General features: G+C 37.5%; 2 protein-coding genes across 5 annotated transcripts in view; both read right to left on the minus strand.

Moving 5' to 3' along the window:
* On the minus strand, positions 1-12,175 carry LOC103036820 (interleukin-1 receptor type 1). Of its 2 annotated transcripts, none has more exons than XM_007259054.4 (10): positions 11,930-12,175; positions 10,011-10,218; positions 7,654-7,825; positions 6,347-6,497; positions 5,152-5,211; positions 4,914-5,046; positions 3,738-3,880; positions 3,494-3,631; positions 2,960-3,109; positions 1-1,388 (listed from the first exon to the last, which is right to left on the minus strand). In XM_007259054.4, exons 1-10 carry the CDS (start codon positions 11,991-11,993, stop codon positions 1,051-1,053), a joined length of 1,557 nt encoding a protein of 518 aa, XP_007259116.3. In that variant the 5' UTR covers positions 11,994-12,175; the 3' UTR covers positions 1-1,050. The 2 variants fall into 2 exon arrangements, with proteins under 2 accessions (XP_007259116.3, XP_015463803.3); XM_015608317.3 differs by having other exon boundaries at positions 2,960-3,112; positions 11,930-12,174.
* A 984-nt stretch (positions 12,176-13,159) lies between these two features.
* Positions 13,160-27,191, minus strand: part of cracdlb (cracd like b) — a 35,687-nt gene continuing 21,655 nt past the window's right edge. For all 3 annotated transcript variants that reach the window (XM_022675042.2, XM_049469836.1, XM_049469835.1), the window contains 7 exons: positions 25,183-25,317; positions 24,558-24,626; positions 24,240-24,467; positions 21,046-22,285; positions 18,537-18,931; positions 17,114-17,180; positions 13,160-13,614 (listed from right to left, as the gene is read on the minus strand). In XM_022675042.2, the coding sequence (XP_022530763.2) occupies positions 13,448-13,614; positions 17,114-17,180; positions 18,537-18,931; positions 21,046-22,285; positions 24,240-24,467; positions 24,558-24,626; positions 25,183-25,317 (2,301 nt within the window). In that variant the 3' untranslated portion in view covers positions 13,160-13,447. The remainder of the gene's footprint in view (positions 13,615-17,113; positions 17,181-18,536; positions 18,932-21,045; positions 22,286-24,239; positions 24,468-24,557; positions 24,627-25,182; positions 25,318-27,191) is intronic.

Genomic DNA, 27,191 nt, shown 5'->3' on the forward strand with positions numbered 1-27,191 from the left:
TACTCTTATTAATGTAAAATTGATTTGGTTGCAGATTAATTTGTTAGATTACAGATTAAATTCACAAATAGAAATAATTATTAGGTATATGTAAAACAAACAAGAAGGCTGTATAAAAGTTGTATTGCACGAAAATTTTTTTTAACCATTTCACTGTCCTGCATGTGTCATGTGAAAAATAGTTTTGAATAGGGCTGCACAATATGTAGTTTTAACACAGATATTACATTGCAGGTTTGTGCAAGATATGCAATGTTTTTCGCTGTTTAATACAAAGAAACGTTTTCTGTTTTACATGACAATATCTATCAGTTTATATCTATTTAATACCATTTTACTCCAGTCATTGATGCACAGATTGTATTATTAGTATCATGATATGTAGCATCTCTGACTTCTGGCCCAATTTGGTAGAAATTCCTGTATTTTTAATTTTGCAATATACTGCTCTGGAAAAAAAATAAAGAGACCACTTCAGTTTCTAAATCAGTTTTTTTGGTGTAATAACCCTGTTTTTTAATATGCATCTTGGCATATTCTTCTCCACCAGTCTTACACAATGCTTTTGGATAATTTCAGCTTGGTTTTTATGGCTTGTGATTATCCATCTCCCTCTTGATTATATTCCAGAGGTTTTTAATGTGGGAAAATCAAAGAAACTCATATTTTTAAAAGATTTTTAAGTCTCTTATTTTTTTTCATAGCTGTATATTGCAGAACAACACAATTTTGCAATTGTAATTTTTGTCCCAGTATTGTACAGCCCTAATCTTGAAGCACAAATATAATAGAAAAATAATTACAGTACAAATGTAACACATTAAAACTAGACTTGTTGCCAAAATAATCGAAATAATTGAAAATAAATGTGAAACAAATATGTGCACCAGGGAAAAAACCTACCATAATCTCAACCCACAATGGGCAGGTATGGCTTCAGGTTTTCATTTCAAGCTTAAAGTCAAGCTCCATTCTATTCACTTTTAAGGTTATAATGAAAAGTTAACTGATTCTAAAGTACTAACAAGTACCTGAAAATGTTTATTTGACTTAGGTTATATGATATCTGAGGTGCTTCCAGAAACGACCATTGGGTTGCACTGCAGGGCTCCACCTCAACACTCTATCCCTCTGAATAATAGACTGGATGGATTCCGGCAACAGTGAGTAATCAGCATTCTCACCATCTTCAACCACAATTACTGGAACGCTGGACTGAGCAATGACAGAATAGAGTTCACTGCAGTGTGAGACATCAAGTGTCTCTTGGCCTGGATTCAGAGGAATGGCGCTTTCTTCTTCTTGCTGATTGGCTGAACGTGATCCTGGAAGGATGAGCAACACCGCCTTGCTCTGGCTCAACACACCAGCCATGTCCGCAACATTCTCTGCAGTTAAAACAACATCTCAGGTTATTTTTTATAAAGATGGTTGTTCTGAATACAAAAGCCAACAATGCATGCTTCGTTTATTAATGCAAATATACAGTAGTTAGTAAGTTGAGACATTTTATTGATTGAAGGTAGCTCTTGTGTAGCTAATGTAAAGTATTTGCCCCCTTAGATATTTGTTTAGTTTTTGCTTTTTTGTCATACTTACATTTTCAGATGATCAAATATATTTTTATATCAAACAAAGATACACTGAGTAAAAACAAAAAGCATTTTTTAAATAATGATTTAATTGATAAAAGGAAAGAAATCTATCCAAAGTAACCTGGCTGAATTTGAAAAATACATTTTACCCCTCAAGCATTTCTGTTAACTGCCAATGAGTCTTTTCCATCTCTGTGAAGGACTTTAGGCCCACTCTAATTTGCAGAATTGTTTTTATTTAACCACATTGGAGGATTTTTCGAATATGAAAGGCCTGTTTAAGGTCATGACGCAGTATCTCAATTAAATTTATGTCTAGACTTTGAATAGACAAATCTAAAACCTTCATTTTGTTCTGTTTTTTGAGCCATTCAGAGGTGGGCTTACTGATGCGATTCAGATCATTGTCCTGCTGCAGAACCCAAGTACGCTTGAGCTTGTATAGCTACTCCTAAAAGGTTCACCACTGTTTTGTGTTTTCTCCATTTGTGACTAAAAGCTCTCACTGTGTGACTGTGTGATTTCTGCCTGCATCACTTGTCTGTTTGCATGGACAATTTAGTGTGTTTAGGTGTTTACAGGTGGGTGGGGCTTAGAAGAAGGTGTTCCCCTTGAATCTCCATTGGTCAGAAGCAGAAGTTAGAAGCAAAAAAAATGAAGCAGAAGCAAATGAGAGATTCTAGAAGCAAACTTCTTTAGAAGGAAAATCAACAAAAAAATCCATGGAAAATCCACAGAAACACAAAAATGAAAGCAAAAACGATCAAAATCCAAACTGAAATTATTTTCAAATGACTGCAAAGAATAATAAAGTAACCAAGTATATTTAAAAATATATATTTGGTCATTTTTAAATATATATTTGGCAACATACACTTTTCCTTTTGATTCTTGAAATTTTAATTGCAGATGTTAGTCATTTATTTTTTTTTGCGTCAAACTTTTGGCAAAAAATTCACTCCATAAATGCCTAAGAAAAATTCACATGAAATAATAGTAAAATTATAGTAAAGTGCAAGAAGATTTGAACTTTACCAAAAGCATTGTGGTTTTAAGAACATCTTAACATGGAGAGAGAATATTCAGTGTGAAGCTCGTTTAACCATCTAAGAATCATATTCATGCTAAGAAGTTTTTGGAAACCCACCCCTAATCTGCAAACACCACTAATACTGAGTGAAGGGAAATCACCATCACCATACTGTCCCGAATATTGTTCCTCTCTTCCCCAACCCCTGCTATACTGTCACTGTCATCCAAAAACCTTGCATCTCTATTATTGCATTTACTGATATTTTGACTAAACTCTGTGACTCTGGCAGCTTTTTTCGTATAAAGTTTGCATTCCTATATAAAACTTCTACCTGCATCATCTCGTCCGTGTATGAACAGCTTGAGGTCATGCTTCTGCTCCAAAACATCAGGTAAGATCCTCAGGGCCAAGTCCTCTGCTGTGGAACCAGGGGTATTACCATGGCAGGAACACACATACGCATTGTACACCTTCGTCTGTCCTGCTGAAGATATTTAAAAGTTACCCACTGTTCCATTCAGTAATAAAGTCAAGGCTACTATAACTATATGGCCAAAATTACTGGGATACACCTTTTAATATTTAAATTTGAAGTAAGGAAGTAAGGAGCAAGGCCAATTGTGCTCTCCCAGGGCTCCGGTAGGCGATGGCAAGCTACATGAACGGGATTCGAAACAGACCCTGGCAATTCTTATTTAGTTGAAAAAAATAATAAATACATGCACCCAGTACTATGAAAAAAATAATGGATTGGTTTACTGCTAAAACCCATAAAATAAATAAATTAGAATGCAACACACATTAGACACATTAGTGATTCTATTTGCAGTATAGATTGTGTTGTTATATTTAGTGATTTACTTACTTCTGCTTTTGCCACATAGTTGACGATAGCACAAAATAATATCAGTTCTGAAGAAAACAAACAGGACAATGTTCACAACAACAACTGCTATGAGGGCCAGTAAAATGGTCAGTGTTGCCTGTATGGTATATGGCTTCTCTATGGAAAGAAAAAAAAAGCCAACTGTTATTCATCACTTTTATTCAATCTCTATTTTTTAGTTACTTTGTAAGTTTTTTGTAGGTTACAGTCCTCAAATCCTCACCGTGTTTAAGCCACACCACTCCCATGTCCATTCCTCTTGGGCTCAGAATAGTGCATTCGAAAGGTACTTCGAAAAATTCAGGAAGAACTTTGGCAATGAACAGTGTAGAAGTGCCATAAATTTGATTATCCTCCCTCGTTTCTCTGTGGATTGGTATTAAGGGGGATACATTTAGGATGTGACATTTTAACAACAAGCCCAGACAATTCATGTCAGTATGTCAGAACTACAGGTTAATAAAAAAAAAATTGAATATCATTAATTTCAGTAATTCAATTCAAAAAGTGAGACATATATAATATAGATTCATTGCAGCAAAACGTGGTTTTAATTAAGTAATACTCACATTCATGAATCAATTAACCAGGGGACTCTACTTACTCCTGGTTCTGGAACTCAGTCCAGTTACTGGCACTCACTCCTGTTACTGGCACTCTCTACTGTTACTGTCATTCAGTACTGTTACTAGCACTCAGTCCTCTTACTGGTACTCACCCCTGTTTCTGGCACTCACTCCTGTTACTGGAACTCACTTCTGTTAATGGAACTTAGTCCTGTTACTGGCACTCACTCCTGTTACTGGCACTCAGTCCTGTTACTGGTATTCACTTCTGTTTCTGGCACTCACTCCTGTTACAAGCACTCAGTCCTGTTACTGGTACTCACTACTGTTATTCTGTATGTTATGAATAACAGGACAGAAAGTAACAGGACAGGAAGTTTTTAGCATAGAATTTGCAAAAATGTGAAAAATAGCTAAATGGCCACTCACACAACAATGCAAAAAAGTGACATCTCTGAAGGATTTTAATAATTATATTTCATGGTAAAGTTTATAGTTTATAGAGTGGGGGGGCAGGTAACAAATGGTATTTTTTCAGTGTTCAAAGTAGTTTTTATTAATGGTTTAATTACTTATCTTACTTTTGCAATTAGGTAAATGTAAAAGACACAAATACATTGCTAATAAAATGTATTTTAAAGTTATTTTGTGTGCACAATTATACATGCAATTTTTATGGGGACAGAAATTGCATTGATTCTGTGGAATATGCCACATAATAAATGAGTTTCCTATTTTGAAATGAATTACTCAAATTAATTAACTCTTCAATGATATTCTAACTTATTGCTATGTAAATATTACATCCTGTGTTGTAAACAGATATTGCTCACATAGTCAGGTTTTCCCGAAGCTGTGGATATTGCACCGTGAAATTTTTGTCTACCATCCAATAGACCTGCGACTCTTCAATGTCATTCTTTTCTGAACCAATGAACACAGAACACTCCAACTTGGTTTTCACACCTGTACGAACATAAAAACCCAGCATTAGTCATTGAAAGGGTAAATTTTTCAATAACACAATAAATTAACCAACATGTTATTTGTAAAGGTCCAGAGATCACTTGCCTGGTTTGGTATGCACAGTGTGGTTACGCGGATATATTACTTTAGGCGTTTCTATGGGACCTGGGAGATATAAAAGGCATATACGTCAGTTTAAAAAGCAATGACTGTCACGGTTGCAGCGAGAAAAGGATGCAAGGACAGCGGACGCAAATATGAGTATGCTTATTAGCAAAACAGAAATAAAATGAGATAAACAAAACTTAGAAACCATGAACAAAGAGACTAGAAACTTAGTGAAAAACCAACAACAAACATACACAACTTTCCAAAATTTTCCCTTGGGGGATCAATAAAGTATCTATCTATCTATCTATCTATCTATCTATCTATCTATCTATCTATCTATCTATCTATCTATCTATCTATCTATCTATCTATCTATCTATCTATCTATCTATCTATCTATCTATCTATCTACAAATACGAAAGTAACAGGAAACACCTGGGGACAGGTAACAAGAGGGCAGAGCTACAGATGAACACAGGAGAAAACACTTAAGGCAGAGACACCAGAGGAACACAAAAGGCCATGTGCAGGGGGAAGGCAAATAAACAAACTGGAGGGCAGGAAAAACACAGAGAACGGAATGAGAATGAAAACGTGACAATAACAATTAGCCTTTGGATTTAGAAGCATTTAAAACACTTATATATGATATCACTTGATATATGACTCAGATATCCTAACATACAGTTTCCAACAAAAGTGAGTGTAACCCTAACCTTTCTGCAAATATTTTGGAGACATAATTGACAAGTCCATCACCTTTACCATAAGATTCCTCAGCAAGACAATTGTCAACTTGGTCATGAGTCATTATCATATTGGATAGCTGTCATGTGGTCCAGTTTACGAAGGCACATGTGATCATCCTCTGCTTCAGAATGTCAATGTACATTTAAAAATTTAGCTCCACAGTGCCGGCAGCATGCAGCCCCAGAACGTGATGCTACCACCACCATGCTTGACTGTAGGTAAAAGACAGATGACTTGGTACTACTCATCGCTGCTCCGCTACACATGCATCGCACCATCTGAGCCATGTGTGAGGGGTGTTGGATACTGTATTTTGCCAGTTCTCTTAAGCATATTGTCCAGCCCTACCAGCAATCTAGATTGACAATTTAGATTGACAGAAAGATAAACAAACAAAAATGTCAACACACACACAGACATAAGCACAAGTCTACTCACCACGGTTCACTACTTCCAGCTCTATTGTAGAAGAGACAGTGTAGTTTTGTCCATCGTATCCAAAGATGACCATACAAGTGTAGTTACCCACGCTGCTCATTGATACATGGAGGCTAATTTTACTGCCTTCCATTCCTGTAGGTTTACAGTCCTGTAGAGCAGAATATACAGTACCAGTCAAAAGTTTGGAGACACCTTCTCATTCAATTCATTCAATTATTTTACAACATTGTAGATGAATACTTAAGTCATTCAGACTATGAAGGAACACATAAAAAATTATATAGTAAATAAAAATAGTACAAAGTGTTAAACACCAAACCAAAATACTCTGTGACGGTTTAGGTGAGGCTGGTAACTTTGATTAACTATGCAACAGGAGTAACTCTTGATCTTCTTTTGCTGGAGCAGTCCTGATGAGAGCCAGTTTCATCACATCATATCATTTTTGATGGTTTTTGTGACGACTGAACTTGAGGATACTTTCAAAGATTGACTGACCTTTAATTCTGACTGAGAAAATGCCAAACTGTACAAAGCTAAACAAGAGGTGCCTTCTTTTGAAGAATCTAAAATATAAAACATATTCTGGTTGTTTAACACTTTTGTTTGTTTACTAAAAAAATCCATATGTTTTTCTTTATAGTTTGAAAAACTTTAGTATTAATCTACAATGCAGAACATTTAAAAATAATGAAATTAAAATAAGAATTTAAACTTTTAATTGGTACTATAAATGAAATCATAATCATAATTAAGGCAGTTTTCCTAAAATTAGATTTAAACAATTGCAATTTATCATCTTGTTTACAGTATTGCAATATATTACATTGAAACCCTGTATTTTGATATATATATCATGTATTAATTACCTGTTACTTATTTACTTGTTTTCTCAAACTAATAAATACTGCATTAGCCTGTATCTCCTTTTATTTCTATTTCCAATTTTACCATTTTTGTAACATTTTTATTTTCATGAAAATGCAAAAAAACATATACTAATAAAATAAAAGGTCAGGTAAATTCAAACTATTTTTATGATCTGTTTATTGCATTTGGACTTTTTTTGGGCTGTGATAGGAAGCAGTTTAATCAGTGGCTGATGCAGATTTTCACAGTTTTCACTATTTAGAAATGCATTTTCACATCCCAAAACGAGGATGTGAGATGTATCCTTCAGGAAAAATTATGTATCAGTCTTAAGACACCATAACATCATTACAGGAACACTGTGTTAAATTTAACAAGATACAGTGAGGTAGAAAAAGGGTAATTTTATAACTTAATGCGTTCTTATGTCATACCTTTAACCACTCCATGTGCAATAGCTTCCCCAGAATCTCAGTGGGGTCTTCAGTACAGGCCAGAATAATGTTAGATCCTTCAAGTGCCAGTTTGGTCTCTGGAGCTCTTGGGCATTGTCCTTTTTCGACAGAGAGAAATATGCTGGTTTCTGTGCTCTCTGAGCCATTTGTGCTGTGAGAAACAAAATTAATGTATAGTTAGTACAAAAAGTCCCATCCACTTAGGAAAAACACTTTTGGTTCACAGAAAAATTACAATTTAAAGTGTGGTTACTTAAATAAAAGAGTAGTCCACACAGATCATATACTAGCGCATCACAGAAAATTAGAATATCATTGAAAAGTTACTTTTTTTAGTAATTTAGTTCAAAATGTGACACTCATATATCATATAGATGTATTACAAACAGAGTGATGTATTTAAGTGTTTATGCCTTTTATTGTTCATGATTATGTTTTACAGCCAATGAAAACCCAAAAATCAGTGTCTCCGAAAATGTGAATATTATATAAGACCAATTGATACTTTTGGCAGTGTGGTCCTGCTGGAAAATGAAATCCGCATCACAGTCAAAGCTACTTGAGGTCTAGTGTGAAGTTTTCACAACCAATGAAAATAATATATATGAGAGATAAATTATCAGTGTATAAATAACATATAAGAACTTATATTAAATTATATTCTATTTTTTTGAGATACACTAGTATAGTTAAGCGAAAGAATTCAGACACCGATTATATATGGTCAGTTTTCCAGACAGGGATTAAGCCAAGCAGTAGACTATATTTTCCTTTCAATGCAAAATATCCATTCATGTCCACTCATGCATTCATCCAAGACTAGGTTTAATCCCTGTCTGGGATCTTAACAAATGATCAAGTAAAAATAAACCATTGTCATTAATATACCTAAATCCACACAAATATCACATAAATATTACACAAACAATGACATCAAATTTATGTTTTGTTACTATTTTACATCTTTGTTTTTATCAATTAAACAAAGTATATAGAGATTGTTTAAACACATATATGGATAACATATTGGGACACCAACTCATTCATAGTTTCTTCTGATATTAAGGATACTAAAAAAGAGGCTTTTCTGCTTTTGTTAGAGCAACTCTCTCTTCTGTACAGGGGAGGATTTCTACTAGATTTTGGAACTGCTGTGAGGATTATATTGCATTAAGCAACAAGACCATGAGTTAAGGCTGGGCAATATGACTAAAAACATATATAGGACCCAGCCTCAACTTTTGCCTTAATGGCATATTCCCCCTTTGATTACTTTTACTTTTATACTTTAAGTAGATTTTAAATAAGTATTTTAAACTTTTTACTCTTTTAATTGAGTAAAAAGCTTGAGTTGATACTTCATCTTCTCCTGAAGTATTTTAAACCCTAGTGTCTTCACTTCTACCTGAGTAATGAATGTAACAGTAGTAAGATGTGTCAGTAGTAAGTGCAGCTTAAATTAACTGAATGCATTCATTAGAAGGGATACCAGAAAACTTTTCCAATTTAAATAAAAGTATAGTCAATGGAAAGGCCCCATAGACCTCACTGTGGCTCAACAAAAAAGTCATTGGCTGGTGGATTACATTTGTAGGCAAAGTAAGAGAGACAGACTGTGTGACTCTGATTTAGGGTCTTTAATTGATCCTTAAAAACAAAAAAAAATATCTCTATTACACAATGACTATGGTTGGACACTTCATCTATCATCATATTTGTAATGGAAAGAATAATATTCTACTTTGCAGGCACCTAACAATATTAGACAATATCCTGACGTATTTTTTTTGTCATCTGATGTCATGACTAACATTCAACCTGAGATTAACGTCTATTGATGTTGGTGGCCAGCTGTATACATTAGGCCTCAGGACAACAAACGTTTGGTTCACAGAGAAATTGCAATTTTAAAGGATGAATAAATAAAAGAGAAGTCCACACAGATCGTATACTAGCACATTATAGAACCTTAACATGTCTTTGAAAAGTTTATTTTAGTATAAAATCTATTGACGTTGGTGGCCAGCTGTATACATTAGGCCTCAAGACAACAAACATGAGGTAATTTAGGACAAATAGAAATTGTGAAATATTTTTTTTGTATAAATGTGTTTATTTGTTTACTTTTAATTATTTGACAGATTTTTTGAAATCCTTAGCTAACAAAACTATTTATTTAGCTTTTAATTACAATTTTAATCCCTTTGTAAAGGAATCCAAACTGCTGTTATATATGTAAACTGCTGTCACACTGTAATAAATAAAATAATACAGTAAAGGGCATATAAATATCACCTCCCACACACTGAGTCAGAAGTGTGTAGGCCTCTTCTTACCTTGTGCAAACATAATGACCGCTATCTGATAACACTGTGTTTAAAAGCCACAATGAGCTGTCCTGTAATTGTAAACGGGGGCTTGATTTAATGGTGTGGTTATCTTTAGTCCAGCTGTAGGTGAAGGTGTCCTCCGTGTCCTCCTGGTCTGTATCACAGTCCAGCCTCACAGCCTGACCCTGCACAGCGAATGTCTCCATCTGCCGTCCTGAAAACGCAAAGACGAGTAAAAACCGCACAGGAACTTTGCTTTCAGTTTCACACAAATACTCAGCTTCAGTAAACTCAATCTAAACATCTTCAGATCTTCAATAGAGCCCCACAACTAGTCACAACAGTGCATAATCCAGCCAAAACACCCCACCAATTAGTCAAAATAGATAGCCCAAAACACTACTCAAAATAGTCACAATGGTACAAACACTAGTCAAGAGAGCCCAATAATTTGTTAACATAGTACAGACCTGTCAGAACAGGCCAAAAAACTAGTCAAAGTAGTCCGAACTATGGTCAGACTAGACCAATAAACCGTCAAAAAAGTACAAAATCTATCAAAGCGGCCAAAAAATGATTAAAAGTAGTAGTGCAAATAAAATATTTGTCAAAGAAGCCCAATATTTAGTACAATTAGAACAAACCCTGTCAAACAGCCCAATAAACAATCAAAATAGTAAAATATCTGTCAAATAAGCCCAATTATTAGTCAAATTAGAACACATCATGTTCAAAACAGCTAAATAAATAGTCGAAATAGTACAAACACTAGTCAAAAGAGCCAAATAAGTTGTTAGAATAGTACAGAACCTGTCAGAACAGGCCAAAAAAATAGTCAAAGTACTCCAAATACTGGTCAAACTAGACACATATACATAGTCAAAATAATACACATTAAACAGTCAAAATAAATCAATAAACATACAAAATCTGTCAAAGAAGCCCAATAAATAGACGAAATAGTACAAACACTAGTCAACAGGGATCAATTAGTCAAATTAGTACAAAAGCTGTTAAAACAGCCCATTAAAACAGTCAAATAAGTACTACACTGAAACCCCTTTGTGCGTGTCTAAACGATGTTTTACGGCAAACGCGTGCACAGCGCACCTGGAGAAGCAGAGGCTCGCGCTTCCCGTACAGAAACTAGTTTTACAGCTCAATAAACATGATTTAACCAGCGCTTATCAACTAATATAACCAGAAAGACAAGAAAATCTGGTTTATGCAAAAAACGAATCAACATTTTTTTCTAAATTTTGTATCCCATTACTCCAAAATGATACAGTAGTATTACTTAAAACATATATCTGGTATACATGTAATGATATCTTAAAAAATTTAGTGGTGTGATATGATAACTATTTGATTTGAATATTTTATAGCACTCCAACCATTTCCAGAATGTTTCACTGCTCTACAGATAGTCAGTTGTCTTTCTGGTGGGTGTTAGTTCAATTAAACCTGGTAAAATCATATTTATTCAGCTATAAAATTAGTTTATGTTCTATTTTCAGTTTCTGCACGTGAAGCGCGAGCCTCTGCTCCTACAAGTGCGCTGTGTGACGCGTCTACCGTAAACACGGTTTAGACGCGCACCTAGTTTTCGGTGTAGAGAGCGCGACCGAGCGTTTTCTAAGTGCAGATGGTGTGACCGCGGTAGTTAAAATGTATTAGAATAACTTGGTGCATGTTGTAATACACTAGAGTAGCTATAATTTTGATATTTTTTTGTTTGCTGGTCATTTCTCTCTAATTTTACTCAAAACAGGTTAACAGAAGTTGTCTGTGATTCAGTCACAGATTAGCAGCTACCTGAATAACACAAATTTTAGCTTCAATCTCTTTAACAAATATCAAAACATGACTAAATATTTATCTCTAACTAAAAATGGTTAACAGAAGTAAAATAAGAGTGTTCTTACCGGTACATCTGGTCACTGAAACACTTGTTATCCAGTTTAATAGCAGAATCACAATGACTTTCATTTTGAACTCTCACCAAAGTTTGGAAAACCGTGGAAAATAATGCGACCACAGCATTAAAGTTGTATATACTGCATATTGTAGATGAAGTTTATGTTTCTATAAAGAGGTTAAATGATCAGAGTCTACACCACATGAAGTCTTCCTCTGGTTAGTTTCGATTTGACTGTAGAAGCAAAAGTAAAGAAAGAAGCCTCCCTCAATCTGTATTAGTACAGATCTCGAGGGACTGGTTTCATTAGACCTAGGATTGGGAAATAACTGGCTGGACTGGGCATAAACATAGACCAGCATGACTTACAGATAAACAGAGCTGAAAGGGTGTAAATACTTTTGCACCTGTCACAAGTACAGTGCAGTTTTACCCCTAAGTGAATCAAATATACATACTGTGGTTATGAAAAAGTTTTCTTATTTTTTTGCATGTTTGTCACTCTTAAATGTTTCAGATTACCAAAGTAATTAAAATATTAGTTAAATTCAACACAATAAACACTTAATGCAGTTTTTAAATAAAGTTTTTTTTTATATTTTAATTTTATTTCTATTTTTTTCCCATTTTCTCCCCAATTTACACAGCCAATTGCCCAACCCAATCATTAGGACTCATTAGTGATGCCCCAACACCAGGAGGGTGAAGACTAGCACATGCCTCCTCCGATACATGTGAACTCAGCCACCGCCACTTTTCCAACTGCTGCTGATGGAGATGCCTTGTGCAGATCAACAACAGCCTTTGGAGTGATGTGGGGAGAGAGCGCCATCTACCCACCCAGAGAGAGCAAGGCCAATCGTACTGTCTCAGGCTCTGGCAGCTGATGTCATGCTACATAAACAGGATTCGAACCAGCGATTTCCTGATCGTAGTGGCACTGAGACTAGTGAGGCCTGCAGTTCTTTGGATGTGGTTGTGGGGTTTTTTGTGACCTCTTGGATGAGTCGTCACTGTGATCTTGGGGTGATTTTGGAATTTGACACTAAAAATCGGCAGACAGTTGAGACACCAGACCTGTAGTGGCTTCCCTTTTGAGAGACATTGTGCCACCTATGCTTATATAAAGTTTTAGCTTCATACAGTTCTCCCAGGCACCGCTTGCAAAATAAATAAAATATTTGGCATTATAAAGTAATTAGTCTGTAATACAATAAAAATCAACTGCAAATAAATATGTAGTGTATTATGTGTATTTTATTTTGGGAAAATGTGGCTACAGTAAAAAGGTAGTACACTGTAGAAAGAATGCATAAAAAACACGACAAGATATAACTCTATGAAGTAAGAGAAAATCTCAAAATGATGCTCATCATTTTACCATTTATCATTTTGTTTTAAACATGTACAGTGTTCTATCTGCAGATCTAGCATATCTACAAAAAAAGATCTCTGTTGATTGTCCATGATTGTCCTTTGACTTCATTTACACATTGATGCATTTCTCTCTCTTTACTGTCTGTATTTAATCCAAACTCATGTCACTCCACGCCAAAGACTTCCTCTTTGCGAGCTCCATCCAAGATGGCTGATTTCTTTCCAATAAGGACTGTTGATGGGAGAGTGATGCTGCTGCTGCTACTGCTGCTGCTGCTGCTGAAGATGGCGGAGGCTCAGTTTTGTTGGTAAGCACTAATGTAAAACAATCACACATAAAAATATCAAAATTAAAAATAATGTTAAAGAAAAAAAATCACATCTACATATGTTCTTGTGCCTCCAATGCAGTTGATTGGAACTGTGTGCCAATCATTTATTCCTGTAGTTGTTGTGCTAGAACTATGAGGCTATTTGTGCAACACAAAATTAAAAAAGATTGGCACAGTATGGAAAAAACAGTGTTTCTTGACATGTCCTTTGACAAACAAACAAACAAACAGAAAACGTGAAACTAAAACTAGGACATTGATGACTTCTACCCATCATTTTGGACATGCGAAATAAACCAATCAGTGTTTTACTAGCCATCCGCTTTAAGAGGTGCGCTCTGATTTTAAAGCATTGCTATTTCAGGGGCGCAGCTATCTGGACGGGTCCCACACTTCTCAGCAGAGGAAACTGACCTGCTTGTTTATTTTGTTTAATGTTGATATAAAAGCTTGCATAGCTGTCAACAGATACGTGCTATGGGTTTTGTGCACTGCTATGTGTCCATGTGTGTGTAACAAGCACGGGAGTATGCATGTCGGGGATGCACCTGTGTTAACAATTCACTGCAAAGATAGCAATGATCTGACTGTTGATGTCTGTCTAGGTTGTATTCAGTTAGAAGCGCACTTGCGTTTTCCGTTGCCAAGATAGCAATACAGCAGACGTTGACCTGAACACAATTCATTCTGATAGCGTCCCATTCATCTGCATAGAATAATTTATAAGCGATCATGCTATTTAAACGATGCAGGCACAAGGCGTAAAAATAGACTGTTTTCAGGGTGTGCAATAGTAATGAGCATTGTAACACACCTTGTGCAAGGTGTAAGATAGGGCCTTACGTGTTATGGGAAGGAATGGCAACATCACAAATTGGTAATGTTTTTTTTGTCCCAGCATTGTTTGGCATGTGTTTCACACTTCAGTAACACAGTTAATAAATAATCTTTTGTCCAAAACTCCCAGCCATCTCCACACCAAAACTAAACACACCAATGCAAATGAAGCAAGAGGAATGAGTGGTGATGTAGATACTGTAACCTGTGCTCAGTCACTAAGATGATTATACAGGCTTCTGTGTTTTATGGTTGAGCTCTGTTAATTTAAAGTGTGAGACTTATTTTACTGCCAAGCTCTGTTAACTTTACAATGTACAGCATTACAGTGTTCATGGTTCTTTAAACATTACATCCGTATGTGCTTGTTGGCATCCACCAAAGCCAGATTCACCCGTCTGACTGCCAGATGGTGGTGCATGATTCATCACTCTAGGGAAGGTGTTTCCACTCCTCCACAGTCCAATGACTGTGCATTTTGCGCTACTCCAGGAGACACCAGCACTGTGCTTGGAGATCCTAGGCTTGTGTACAGCTACCTGGCCATGGAAACGCAGTCTTTAAGGTTACAGATTAACAGTTCTTGTGCTGATGTTAATTCTAGGGGCAGTTTGCCAGTTGACTACGCAGACTTAGCAGGACATAAATGAGAAAATACTAAGAGTGTGCAAATCTGTCATGAAAGCTACTTAGAAGAATATAAAGTATAAAACATATTCTATCCAAACTTTTGACTGGTAGGTCTGCAACTAATGATTATTTTGGTAGTCGACTAATCTGATGATTATTTTTTCAATTAGTTGATATGTTAATGACTATTTCTGTCATGTCCTGTGTCCTGTTCTGTCATCTCTAAAAATGATAGAAAAATCTGAACATGAGATTTTAAAGGCATTTAAATGTCTGGATGTTGTTTAAACATCGTGCCCAAACACGTAATCTGTTGTGTCACTTTTGGAGACACAGACTAAGTTGAGTGTGAACTGTGTGTGTGAGCTATTTACCCATCTCCCATTGTGTTTCTGTCCCCAGCACTTTGTGTAAAGCGGTACTGTTACAAATTAACGATTCCTCGACAATTACATTTGTAGTCGACAAATTTAAATAATCAACATTGTCGATTATCTCAACTAATCGTTGTAGCCCTATTGACTGGTACTGTACTTTTGGCCATGTGTCATATTACAGTACATACGAAAGCTACATTGTTTTTCAGGCATAAGTGTGGGAGCTCTGGTCAAATGGAAATAACACTTCCATTTTTTTCCCTTGCCTATGCTGAGACCACACACTACATTCCCCAGAATCCCCAGCAATCTAACGTCACACTGTAAAACACACAGCGTTTTAGTCATTTAACATCTATGAGTGTCTAATTCGCCTCACACATGTTAGAATATGGCCCATTTCATATAAAAGTTTTTTTACAGTGTTACATTAAGTAAGTTAATACAGCTCTGGAAAAAAGAGATAGCTTAAAAATGATGCATTTCTTTAATTTTACCAAATTGAAAACCTCTGGAATATAATCAAGAGGAAGATGGATGAACACAAGTCATCAAACCAAGCTGAACTGCTTGAATTTTTGCACCAGGGTTGGCTTAAAGTTATCCAAAAGCAGTGTGTAAGACTGGTGGAGGAGAACATGCCAAGATGCATGAAAACTGGAATTAAAAACCAGGGTTATTCCACCAAATATTGATTTCTGAACTCTTAAAACTTTTTTAATATTAAAATTTTTTCTTTGCATCATTTGAGGTCTGAAAGCTCTGCCTTTTGTTCTTATGTCAGAATTTGGGAGAAATGTTGTCCTTAGTTTATAGAATGAAACAACAATGTTTATTCTACTCAAACATATACCTATAAATAGCAAAATCAGAGCAGAGCTGTTGATGTGTTACATAAAATAGCATCAAAGTACTTGAGTTTTATTCTGTAAAGGATGAGTACTAAACTCTGGAATAATCTGACTGTGACCACTTTCGTATAAGGAGTAGAAAGAAACATCTGTAAAAAGTTATAGTTTGCTGAATTATTACTTCAAAAATACAAAATAAACTAATGTTAGACAAACATTTGGACCTTTCATTTTTTTTTGTAGCAGGATTATGAAGAAAAGCTTAATGTAAATTATATTATTAAATAATCATCAATAATTATACTTAATTAAGTCTATTCACAATTGTCCCAGTCTCATCATTCTTATCATTTTTACTTGTACATTTGTCCTTGTTTTTCTGTATGGCTTTTTTCTGTTTAGTACTGTAATATCCAATTTTTACCCCTGTTAAAGTCTCCCTTTATCACATAACACTTCCAGCACTAGAAGGGTTAAGGCTGTCACATGATTTCTATGACTCACATGATGCTAGACACTGAATATTTTTTTTGACAGCTCAGCACTAACTGACAGCTGTCTTATGACAGACAGCTTAAAGACACCCATGCTGATTTGCATTGTGCTAAGTAATGAAAGGAGCTCCAGTCCTAACAAGTTCTGTGGGACTCATGGGTCACTACAGATGGATGTGGCCGTATTGGAATAGACTGGCAATCTCTGGCCTACAGGGCCAAAACACAGAATGTTTTATTTTAATTCATCCCTTTCAGTTTTAAGAAGACTCCTCTTGTTCAGAAGATCTCACCTGTTGTTGGGGTCCTCCTGTGAACATCAGGATCTGTCTGCATCCTGACTCCAGGTTTCGGTAGTCCCTGTAATATATTGAAATATATGAAATATATATGAAATATGAATTTTGTGAGCATATTCTGTTTGCAGTTTGATTGCAACAGTGGTGCTATTTTGAAATGCCAGCATTATAAACATTTTTAACATTTGTGTTCAACACAAACATTTATCCCATCATTCATTTCATCTTTTTACTTGCTTCTTCATGGTCATAGTGGGTCTGAAGCCTATTTTATCATTGGGCCAAGGCAAGAATACCACCAGACCAGGCTTGTTTTGTTTGTATTAAATTTTGTTTTCATTTCTCAAATCGATTCAGAATTGATTCTGGTAAATAAAAACTAACCCCTTTAGGAAATCATGCACAGAATCTAGAATGTAAAAAGAACACAAATCTATAGATACTGGGACACTGATGTTATTTTTTATGCATTGTATTGCCCCAATTTATTGCATGCATTGTATTGACCTGTTATTTCTGTTTAGTCTTCCTAGTCATTAGTGTTCCCATCCGTATTTCTTTTGTTACCCAGCCCTCTCGTTATCATCCCCAGGTGTTCCTTGTCCGTCTCTGTGTATATATATTCTCCCTTTGCATGTTCCTGTGTCAGTTTACAGTGTTATTTAGATTGGTTAGTGTGCTGTCTGTCTGTCTCTTTGTTGTCCATTTTCTTGTGTTGGTTACCTTTCTGTCTCTGGCCAAATCCCATTTCACCCCTTGGCCCTACCACGTTTTGCGTGCACACGCCAAGGCGTAGGGGTGTCCCGATACTTGTTAGGCTGAAGGGTTAGGGTAAAGGATAGGGCTTGTTAGCCCTTCAAACAGAAATTTTGAAGTTAGAGACTTCAAACCGAGGGGTATGAGAACCACTGGTAGGATGGTGGAAAAAGTGACCAAAGAAACACACAAATGTAAGTATTTTCCTCTATTCCAATAGTTTATTGTGCATTTTTATGGCAGTCTCTTTTGCATTTTACCTTCCTATTACCTGCAACAGATGGCAGGGGCTGCAGCATTTAAGGCGGAACCATAAAAAAAAAAAAAAAGCTAATCAAAGCTAATTTTAAAAATTGGGCGCTTGAACGTTTGTCCCAATTGTTAGGGTGGAGGATTTCACCCCTTCCCGTTGTAACTCTGTTCCAAGGGGGGAAAGATACACTTGAAAAGAAGGGGTAGGGGTAAGTGGTACGACCAAGGGGTGAAATGGGACTGTGCTCTTCGTACTTGATTTATAGTTGCTTTGCTTTGTTCATTTTTAAAACATCACTTGCAATTATGTCCGCCTGTCAAGCCGTGACAAATGTTGGTATTTTTACTATAAATCATATAAAGCCACGTTTGACCACAAAATCACTGAAGCAATCAATATTTGTTTTACCTTTGCATCCACAATTTCTGCTCCGCTTGCTGATTTGCTCCCGTTGCTCTTTTCTCCTCCCTGATTGGCCAGCGCTCGTCTTTCATTAATTGCCCTTGGAGCTGGTTTGGGTGGAGTTTGCTGTATTGTGGTGTCGTTGTCTGGCTGTAGCTCCGTGCTGAAGCATGTTCTAAGCTGGGACTTGGTGGACCGCAAGGGTGGTCTTGGCTGTGGGGTTGGTTTTGGTGGTTGCTGAATTGAAGATGAAAGTGACGCAGGTGAAGATGTAACATTTTGTGGTGGTGGGTCTGGCTGTGTGGAGGGTTTGGAAGAGGAGGGCTGGTGGGCTCTAGTTTTCTCCCGGACAAGACTCATCCATGCTGGTTCTGACCCGCTGTTTATCTCTTTGTCTGAGCCTGGGAAAGAAAAACAGAAAGAAAATGACTTAGTAATTACTAAACATATGAAATTATTCAGATATGACTCAGATATGACTCAGGAATGACAGGATATGTAATGAAAGGGAGCCACTGACTGAACCATCATTATGTCAGGAGATCTGGTGATACAGTCAAAATTCAACATTATGATATTTCTAGAAAATATCATGTTATTATGTAATTATGGAGTTATATACAGACATGTACAAGTGACCCAGACTTGATTAAAAATACAAGTACTTAAGTAGAAGTTTTATTTAAGCATCATACTTAAGTAGAAGTATTAAAGTATTAAATTGTTTGTATTGCAAATATTTTATTCTAAAATATTTCACTCAAGTACTGAAAGTAAAAGTACAATTATTGTGTCGTACAATTATTACAGAAAAAAGTCAGCGGCGACCCTAGTAATGAGTAACGATGCAGCACACAAAAATATATATATATCGGAGTAAAAGTATTAAACTCATGGAAAAATAAGTGGTGAAGTATAGGTGCATGTAACAGAAAAAATAATACTCCAGTAGAAACAGATACAGCATCTTACTATTTAAGAACAGTAGTGAAGTAGTTATTTTACATCTATTGTTATATAGTAAATTAATCTCTATGCACCTTATGATTAAATTTAATATTCAATATGATGCAACGATTAGCAATGTTTTTTTACTTGAAAACATGCATAGTTATTTCAATTAATCAATTAACTGATACAAAAACCAGACACAAAGAAATATCTGTGCTGTGTTCAAGAATGTTTAAAGTGTCGCAAGTTGAAAAAAAACAAGCAACTCTTTAACCGACACAAATAAGGCTAATCACATCTAGAGATGGGACCGATCCGATACAATATCGGTATCGAGGCCGATATTGACGTAATCCGACGAATCGGATATCAGGCGGGCGCTGCCGATCCAGTTACCGATCCATATTCCAGTCCAAAGCTTGAGCTGAACAATAAACCCGCCATAACGTTAACACAAAACGCATCCCTGATCAGGATTCCAGTTTAACAGTTTACCCTGAACCCCCAGCAGCTTCAGTCTGCGGCTGACTGAGTAACTTTAGCTGTTTATCTACAAAAAAAAGTCCATTATCTGGAGAGTTTTCACTTTGGAAACGCTGTACAGCAGAACGGTACACGTAAAGTCAGCGTCTGAGAGGTAAACAGATTAACACCAGCAGTCTGTTAGCCTAGCTAGCACTGAACTGACAGCAGCTGCATTCCGGTGTTGTGAAGGTATAACTACAGACTAGAGTAAACTATATTCATAATCCACATATCCTATAAAACCACAGCATCTACAAACACTAACCAGCACAAACACACCCATCTGTTATTAAAAAACAGTCATTAATTTAGTTCGGAAATACAGTTAGCATTGCCACTTAGCCGTTAGCCATCTCCATTAAGATCTGCAGTCTGTTAGCCTAGCTAGCAAAATCATTCCGGCATTGTGAATGTAATAAATAACTATCTTAAGTGAACTACAGCCATAATCCACATCTAATTTCAAACCACAGATCCTACCAACCCTAACCAGCACTAAGAAATCAATCTGTTATTTAAAAACAGTGATTAATTTAGCTCGGAAATACAGTTAGCATCGCCAGTTAGCCGTTAGCTATTGCAGCTAATCCTCTATGCTACCTGTCAAAATAAAAGTCTCCTGCACAACCGTTGCAAAAAATGCCCTGAATTTAATGTTTAACGTATTTAATATTTTACTTTTTTTTATATTTAATAAAAATTCAAACATTTTATTTGAAAGGAAACTATTGTGTAATTGCATATGAAGTGTGTCAAATAAATGACTTTTGAATGCATTTACATTAAATGCACCTGTGGATACTCTTAAAAGGGCTGTGTGGTCTGTTTCAGCCTCATTATTTAACCTTAATCATAATACTATTAATAAACTAAAAGTATCGGTATTTGTATCGGTATCGGCAATCTTATATCAGTTTTATATCGGTATCGGATCGGAGCTGAAAAAAGTGTATCATCCCATCACTAATCACACCTCCTCCTTCTCCTCCTCGCACAGTGTGAGATCATTAGTAAAGTGATTCCAGTTACTGTCAGTTACCTCTATCTGCAGTTGGATCCTGCTGAAGGTCAGAGTTCTGCGGTGTGACATTTATGGGAACATTTGGTTTTCTTTCTTTCTCTTTATTGACTTCTTCTGTGTCTCTGGGAGCTGGTTGCTTTCCAGCATGGTCTTCAGAAACTGCCAGCAAATGATGTGCTTCTAGACTATGCCGCTTTGCCTTGTCCTCTGATTTAGCCACATCGGAGCGATATTTTAGAGATAAAGATGTGGATCGGAGCTTTACGCCAAATAGGCCTTTTCTCTGTTCAGATTCCTCTGCTTTTTCACTCTTTTCGTGAAATGTGATTTGTGATAGTCCTTCAGACTTCTCAGGTTTGACTCCTCCCGCTCTGTCGGTCTTGGAGACATTCTGGGGTATTAGCTCTCTTTGCAAACTGCTTCTTTTTTCGAGAGTCGAAAGACCGCTGTTGTGAACCTCCTCAACTTTTTCCACTGGGAGTTCCATGTTCTGACTTTTAGGTGAGCCATCTTCATCTTGTTTAGACACGTTCTCGATGGATATCGTCTTGGAACGATATTTCGCAGATGCAATGGAAAACCGAAAAGAGTTGGGTCTTAGTGGTTTACTAATGCTTTCGCTTGAAGATACGTCCAGGCCTTTGGAAAGTGGTGTGTTCCTGCAGCTTATCTCAGGAATAACTGTCTCCTTTTCAACCTCTGTAGGTCTCGGACTGGATGTTTTCAGGGGGGTGTTATGTCTGTTATCCACAGTGGGCTTTTTGGATCGTGGTGCAGGAACTGGATGGGATCTAGCCAAGGGTTCTGCGTCCTTTTTCAGCACCTCCATTTGATCCATGGTATAAGACCTATGTGTTGTACTCTCACTGCACTCAGTCACTATGTTTAGAACTGGATTAGGCTGATTTTTGGCCTCTTTGTTACTGTCAGCTTGAACATTAGCAGTTTGTTCCTTTGCATCTCCTTCTAAATGGTCAGTTTCCAATGGCTCACCAGACTTTGGCACCTCATCACCTTTGTTTAGTGGACCCACATCCAATAACATGATTTCTTGTTGGTCTTGTAGTGTTACAATAGCAGGAGCTGAGACAGAAACTGGAGAGGATGGTTCCCGTTCTAGATTCATTTCTTGAGAGGAGTTGTAGCTGGACTGGTGGTGAACAAACTCTGCAGAGGTCACATCTTCTGGTGCTTCTTCCCTTTCTGGTAGAGGCTGGTCCAAATTGTTCATGCTGTTAGATCGACTACAGTACACATCCTGAGACAGAAATTGAAAAAAAAAAAAAAAAATGAAAAATGGAGAAAAGGTGCATATTTATAGTTGATTGTCTGAAAAACAGCATTTGATTAATATCTGGATTGTATCCTTCTAAGATTTTAATCGACATGCATTTAAACTTGGTAGTGCACAATTCCAACAGGACACTGCTCGTACACATACTGCTGCCACCTTACAAGCTTGCTTTAAAGACATAAATATTCAAGCTGCATGAAATGAATTATCATATGACACCATTAGGAACCTCTACAACCTGGCATGTTGGGTTACACACGTGTTACACATGTGCTTACCTCTGTTTGTGTAACTCAATAAATATGATCAAGATTCACCCATATCAGTCTAAAGCAGGGGTGTCAAACTCATTTTGGCCGAGGGCCACATTGGCATATTGGCTGTCCTCCGAGGGCCAGATGTAACTTATATATGTAATAAAATGTAACCAAATGTAATATATGTAAATGAATGTAATTACTCCTTAATGTTAAATAACTCTCAATATATTATTTATTCAATCAAATATTACAGTTGCATGGAAAAAATGTTTGCTTGTTGCTCTATTAACATAAATCCTTTTAATTTGTCATGTCATGAAATCCAAAAACTCCATCAATCAAGAACCAAACTATTCAAGTGAATAGAAATGACATCAAGTTATATTAACTTTGAAATTATTAACTGAAATAAGGCTTAATAAATATAAAATCAAAAATTGTGAGCTGTTAAGAACATAGCATTTCCTCAGATTTAGCAGTTCCTCATCCAACCACTAGTGGGAGCTGCAGCAGCAGCAGCAGCACCACAAGTCCGCAGTCTTTACTGAGTCAGAGCTACAGCCCAGCCACGGGCTACAGGGCTCAGCTCAGCCAGTCTGGAGCGTTTTTACAATTTTTAAGTTCTTCTGTGTATGAAATAAAGATTTTTGTAACCGAATAATACAGCTCTCTACAGTTCATCTTTCAGCCCAATCAGCTAACAGCAGCCGTTTAGAGCATGAGTCACTGCTGGGATTACATTATAAACAGGTCAGTTATCGCGCTGCTAACCTCAGGATGTTTATAACTACGGAGTTTAGTGGACACACCACGGCTGCAAGGTTAGACTGTTGAAGGCTACTGAAGACTATTAAAGGCTATTGGAGGTTATTGAAAGGGTTATTGAGGGCAGAAATCAGTAAAGGCTGGTTAGATAAGTGATTCACGTCCTCGTACTTTGCTGCGGTGAAACTGCGACTAGCGCTGTCACAGTGATGTTTATTAACGTCATTAAAACAGATTTTGTCAGCTATTGTCTTATAAATGTTTACACAGAACTTATATCTCTCCTAAAAAGCGTTTATTTTGGTCAGTAACACTCTTCGTAACACAAAAGGCATACCGGTCTTTCGCCTTGAAGCACAGCCGTCCGTCTGCATCAACTTCTCTTTTTCTGGACATTATGGGATAAACATTTATATGTCTCAATTCCACCCGCGAAGTTACACCTTCCCTCCGGCAGGGTTTCCACATCAATGACTACACTGCCGTGTAGTGGCAGTAAGCCGTAACTTTGCGGGTAATACAATCGACAAGCATTGTGGGAAATGTATTTTTTGGTCAAAGAACGCTTCTGACTTATTTATTATAGACACTAAGATCTTACAAGCTCTCGCGGGCCACATAAAAAGACGTGGCGGGCCACATTTGGCCCGCGGGCCTTGTGTTTGACACATGTGGTCTAAAGTTTAATCATTTATTGTTCCTGGTAACCTTTATCTTCCTTTTGAAATGCATTGTGATTTGGTACTTTCAATAAAATTATTTTTGCATTACATTTGAGTATATATTCCAGATAATTAAGATTTACATGAAGTGGCTATGTTTAAACCCAGTCAAAGAGGTTTATAGAATGTGTTTGCCTTAAAATAAATCCTAAAATAAACTCCAAACCTTACCAGTGACTGTTTCCTCCCCTTGGTGCTGGCACGTTGATTCCTGGGCTTCACAGACATGCGGTGACGAGCAGCCGAGTTGTCCAGGCAGGTGACTGGATGAGCAGGGCTACAGAAATCTGTTCCAGCAGTGGGTGAGAGAAGATCTGTAGGTGATGAGGTCCCTGCCTGAGGACTCGTGAATCGTGAGACTGGAGAGAGAGGTCTGGATGGGGGCTGTGAGGAACCACCCTGAAATTAAAGAAAATGTGTTTTGATCTGGGTTAGGGAGTCAGGCACTTTTAACTGCTATATAAGTATGCATACTTATGTTGTATGTACCTGGTCTTCCTCTTCACTGCCAGTTCCTGATAAGCTTATTAAACTGAGATGCTTTTTTGCCTCAGGATGCTGTAAAGGACAAAATGACAGTTGGGGGGGGGAGGGCAACAAAAATATGGCAAAAACACAAAATAACAAGTTATTAATCAGTTATTATTCAGTGTTTTTTTCTAGAAATACTGTCAGCAGTGGTGGAACTTTACTGGATTCCAAGATACAAAGCTCCAGGCCCGGAAAATAACATCAGTGTTATTTTATTTTGCATTCTGTTGAATGTAAAAGTTGGCTTTGTGCATTGCTGCTTGTGTAGCTAAGATAGAAATAAACGTCTGATGGTGGACTGTTGTCAAGGTTCAAATCAGCCAGTGGCACAACTGTGTTTTTCAATGCCAAGATAGCAACACGCCAGAAATGTATCTGAACACACCTCATTTCCTGACCACCATGCCCATCAGTGTAGATATATTGGTAAGCGTCTTTGCTACTTTTCTTTTTTAAACAACACAGATGCAAGATGTCAAACTAGACTGTTAGAAGGGGTAAGATAGCAATGAGCATGACAAAGCATTTGTGTAGGATGTAATATGGGGCCCTAAAAGATGCTCCTTCTGAACTGCATTGCTACCTCTTGGAAGGACATTTCAGGAGGGCTGCAAGGTAGACCGTCATCTTCAGACGTTGTTCCAGGGTCTTCAATGCGCTTTCCGGGGATCAGTAAGGGAGGAGGACCCAGTCGCATGTTCTGTTGCTGAAGCTTCACCTGTCCAATGTTGAAAACAATTATTAATATGTTTCCTTGATAAAATCTATTTTCATTCCACATTCTCAGTCAAAGCTTTTTCCAAAGACCTTTTGTAAACTGTAAGCAATGTAATAGCTGATAACAACAATCTGTGTCAACACGGCTGGGAAAACACTCGAGGCCTCCAACATAAGAGGAATAATGACTCCTGATAAAATCCTGACCTAGCAGATAAGATTACAGACCATTGAATGGAGGAACAACCCTCCCACAACCCTCTCCCCGGATGATTTTGTCAACTTCTTTGAGGAGAAAGTAGCAAATATCCGCCAATCCTTTCCCCCTGCCTCTACCCTTCCCACCAAGCTCTATCTTCCACATTCTACTTCTCTGTCTCACTTCTCTCTGCTTTCCACAGATGGAATCCTTCATCTTCTACATTCTAACAATCCAACCACTTGCCCACTTGACCCTTTACCATCTTCCCTCTTTCAGACAATTGCTCCTGACCTCCTTCCGTTCATCACTCACATCATTAACACGTCTCTATCATCTGGTCATGTTCCATCAACTTTTAAGACTGCCAGAGTGGTTCCTATCTTGAAGAAACCAACTCTAGACAGCTTGGATGTTGGCAACTACAAGCCAGTTTCTCTCCTCTCTTTCCTTTCTAAAGTCCTTGAGCGTGCTGTCTACAACCAACTTTCTCTCTTTCTCACTCAGAACAATCTTCAGGATCCAAACCAGTCTGGCTTCAAACCTGCACACTCTACTGAAACTGCCCTCATTGCAGTTACAGAGAAGCTTCATGCAGCAAAAGCTACCAACCTGTCATCTGTTCTGATTCTCCTTGATCTCTCTGCTGCTTTCGACACGGTCAACCACAGCATTCTCCTTTCCATCCTCACCAGCCTTGGAATCACTGGCTCTGCATGGCAGTGGTTTGCATCGTACCTGGAGGACCGTTCCTACCAGGTAACTTGGCAAGGGGCAACATCTGCTCCATGCAGACTCTCCACTGGGGTTCCACAAGGCTCGGTGTTTGGTCCTCTTCTTTTCTCACTCTATACTCGCTCTCTGGGTGAAATAATATCTTCTCATGGATTCTCATACCACTGCTCAACACTAACTAATGACACTCAACTAATCCTTTCTTTTCCTCCTTCCGACACTCAGGTTTCATCCCGCATCTCAGCATGTCTCAGTGATGTCTCGATGTGGATGAGCTCTCATCACCTAAAACTCAACCCCAGCAAGACTGACCTTCTGTTCATCCCAGGAACTACGAGCCTTCACAACAATCTCTCCATCTCTTTCGACAACTCACTGGTCACTCCATCGGCAGAAGCACGAAGCCTTGGTGTAGTAATGGATGACCAGTTATCATTCTCGAGCCATATTGCAAATCTGACTCAGTCATGCAGATTTCTCCTGTACAACATCCAAAGAATTCGACCGTTTCTGTCTCAGGAAGCCACTCAGGTGCTTGTGCAGTCTCTTGTCATCTCAAGACTTGACTACTGCAACTCTCTACTGGCTGGTCTTCCACCAAACCACTACAATTAATTCAGAATGCTGCAGCACGACTCGTCTTCAATCTTCCAAAGTTCAGTCATGTGACTCCTTTGCTGCGTTCCCTCCACTGGCTTCCTGTTGCCGCCCGCATCCGATTCAAAACCCTGACGCTGGCCTACAAGGCAAAAAACGGACCAGCTCCTTCATACTTGATGGCGATGGTAAAAGCCAGATCTGCACCAAGAGCTCTTAGAGCTTCCAGTACGGCTCGGCTTGAACCTCCATCACTCAAAACACACAGAAAACAGACATCCAGACTCTTCTCTGCGCTGGCACCAAGGTGGTGGAATGAACTTCCACTGGATGTCAGAACAGCA

Source organism: Astyanax mexicanus, chromosome 21, assembly GCF_023375975.1.
Source record: "Astyanax mexicanus isolate ESR-SI-001 chromosome 21, AstMex3_surface, whole genome shotgun sequence".
NCBI classification, from domain to species: Eukaryota; Metazoa; Chordata; class Actinopteri; order Characiformes; family Acestrorhamphidae; genus Astyanax; species Astyanax mexicanus.

Bases quoted from the DNA above. Each gene is read 5' to 3' on its own strand.
- LOC103036820 (XM_015608317.3), bottom strand. From the start codon at position 11,993: ATGAAAGTCATTGTGATTCTGCTATTAAACTGGATAACAAGTGTTTCA. The intron at 10,219-11,929 runs GTAAGAACACTC...TTGCGTTTTCAG, and splicing joins TTCAGTGACCAGATGTACCG to GACGGCAGATGGAGACATTC. The intron at 6,498-7,653 runs GTATGACATAAG...TCTGCTCTACAG, and splicing joins TGCACATGGAGTGGTTAAAG to GACTGTAAACCTACAGGAAT.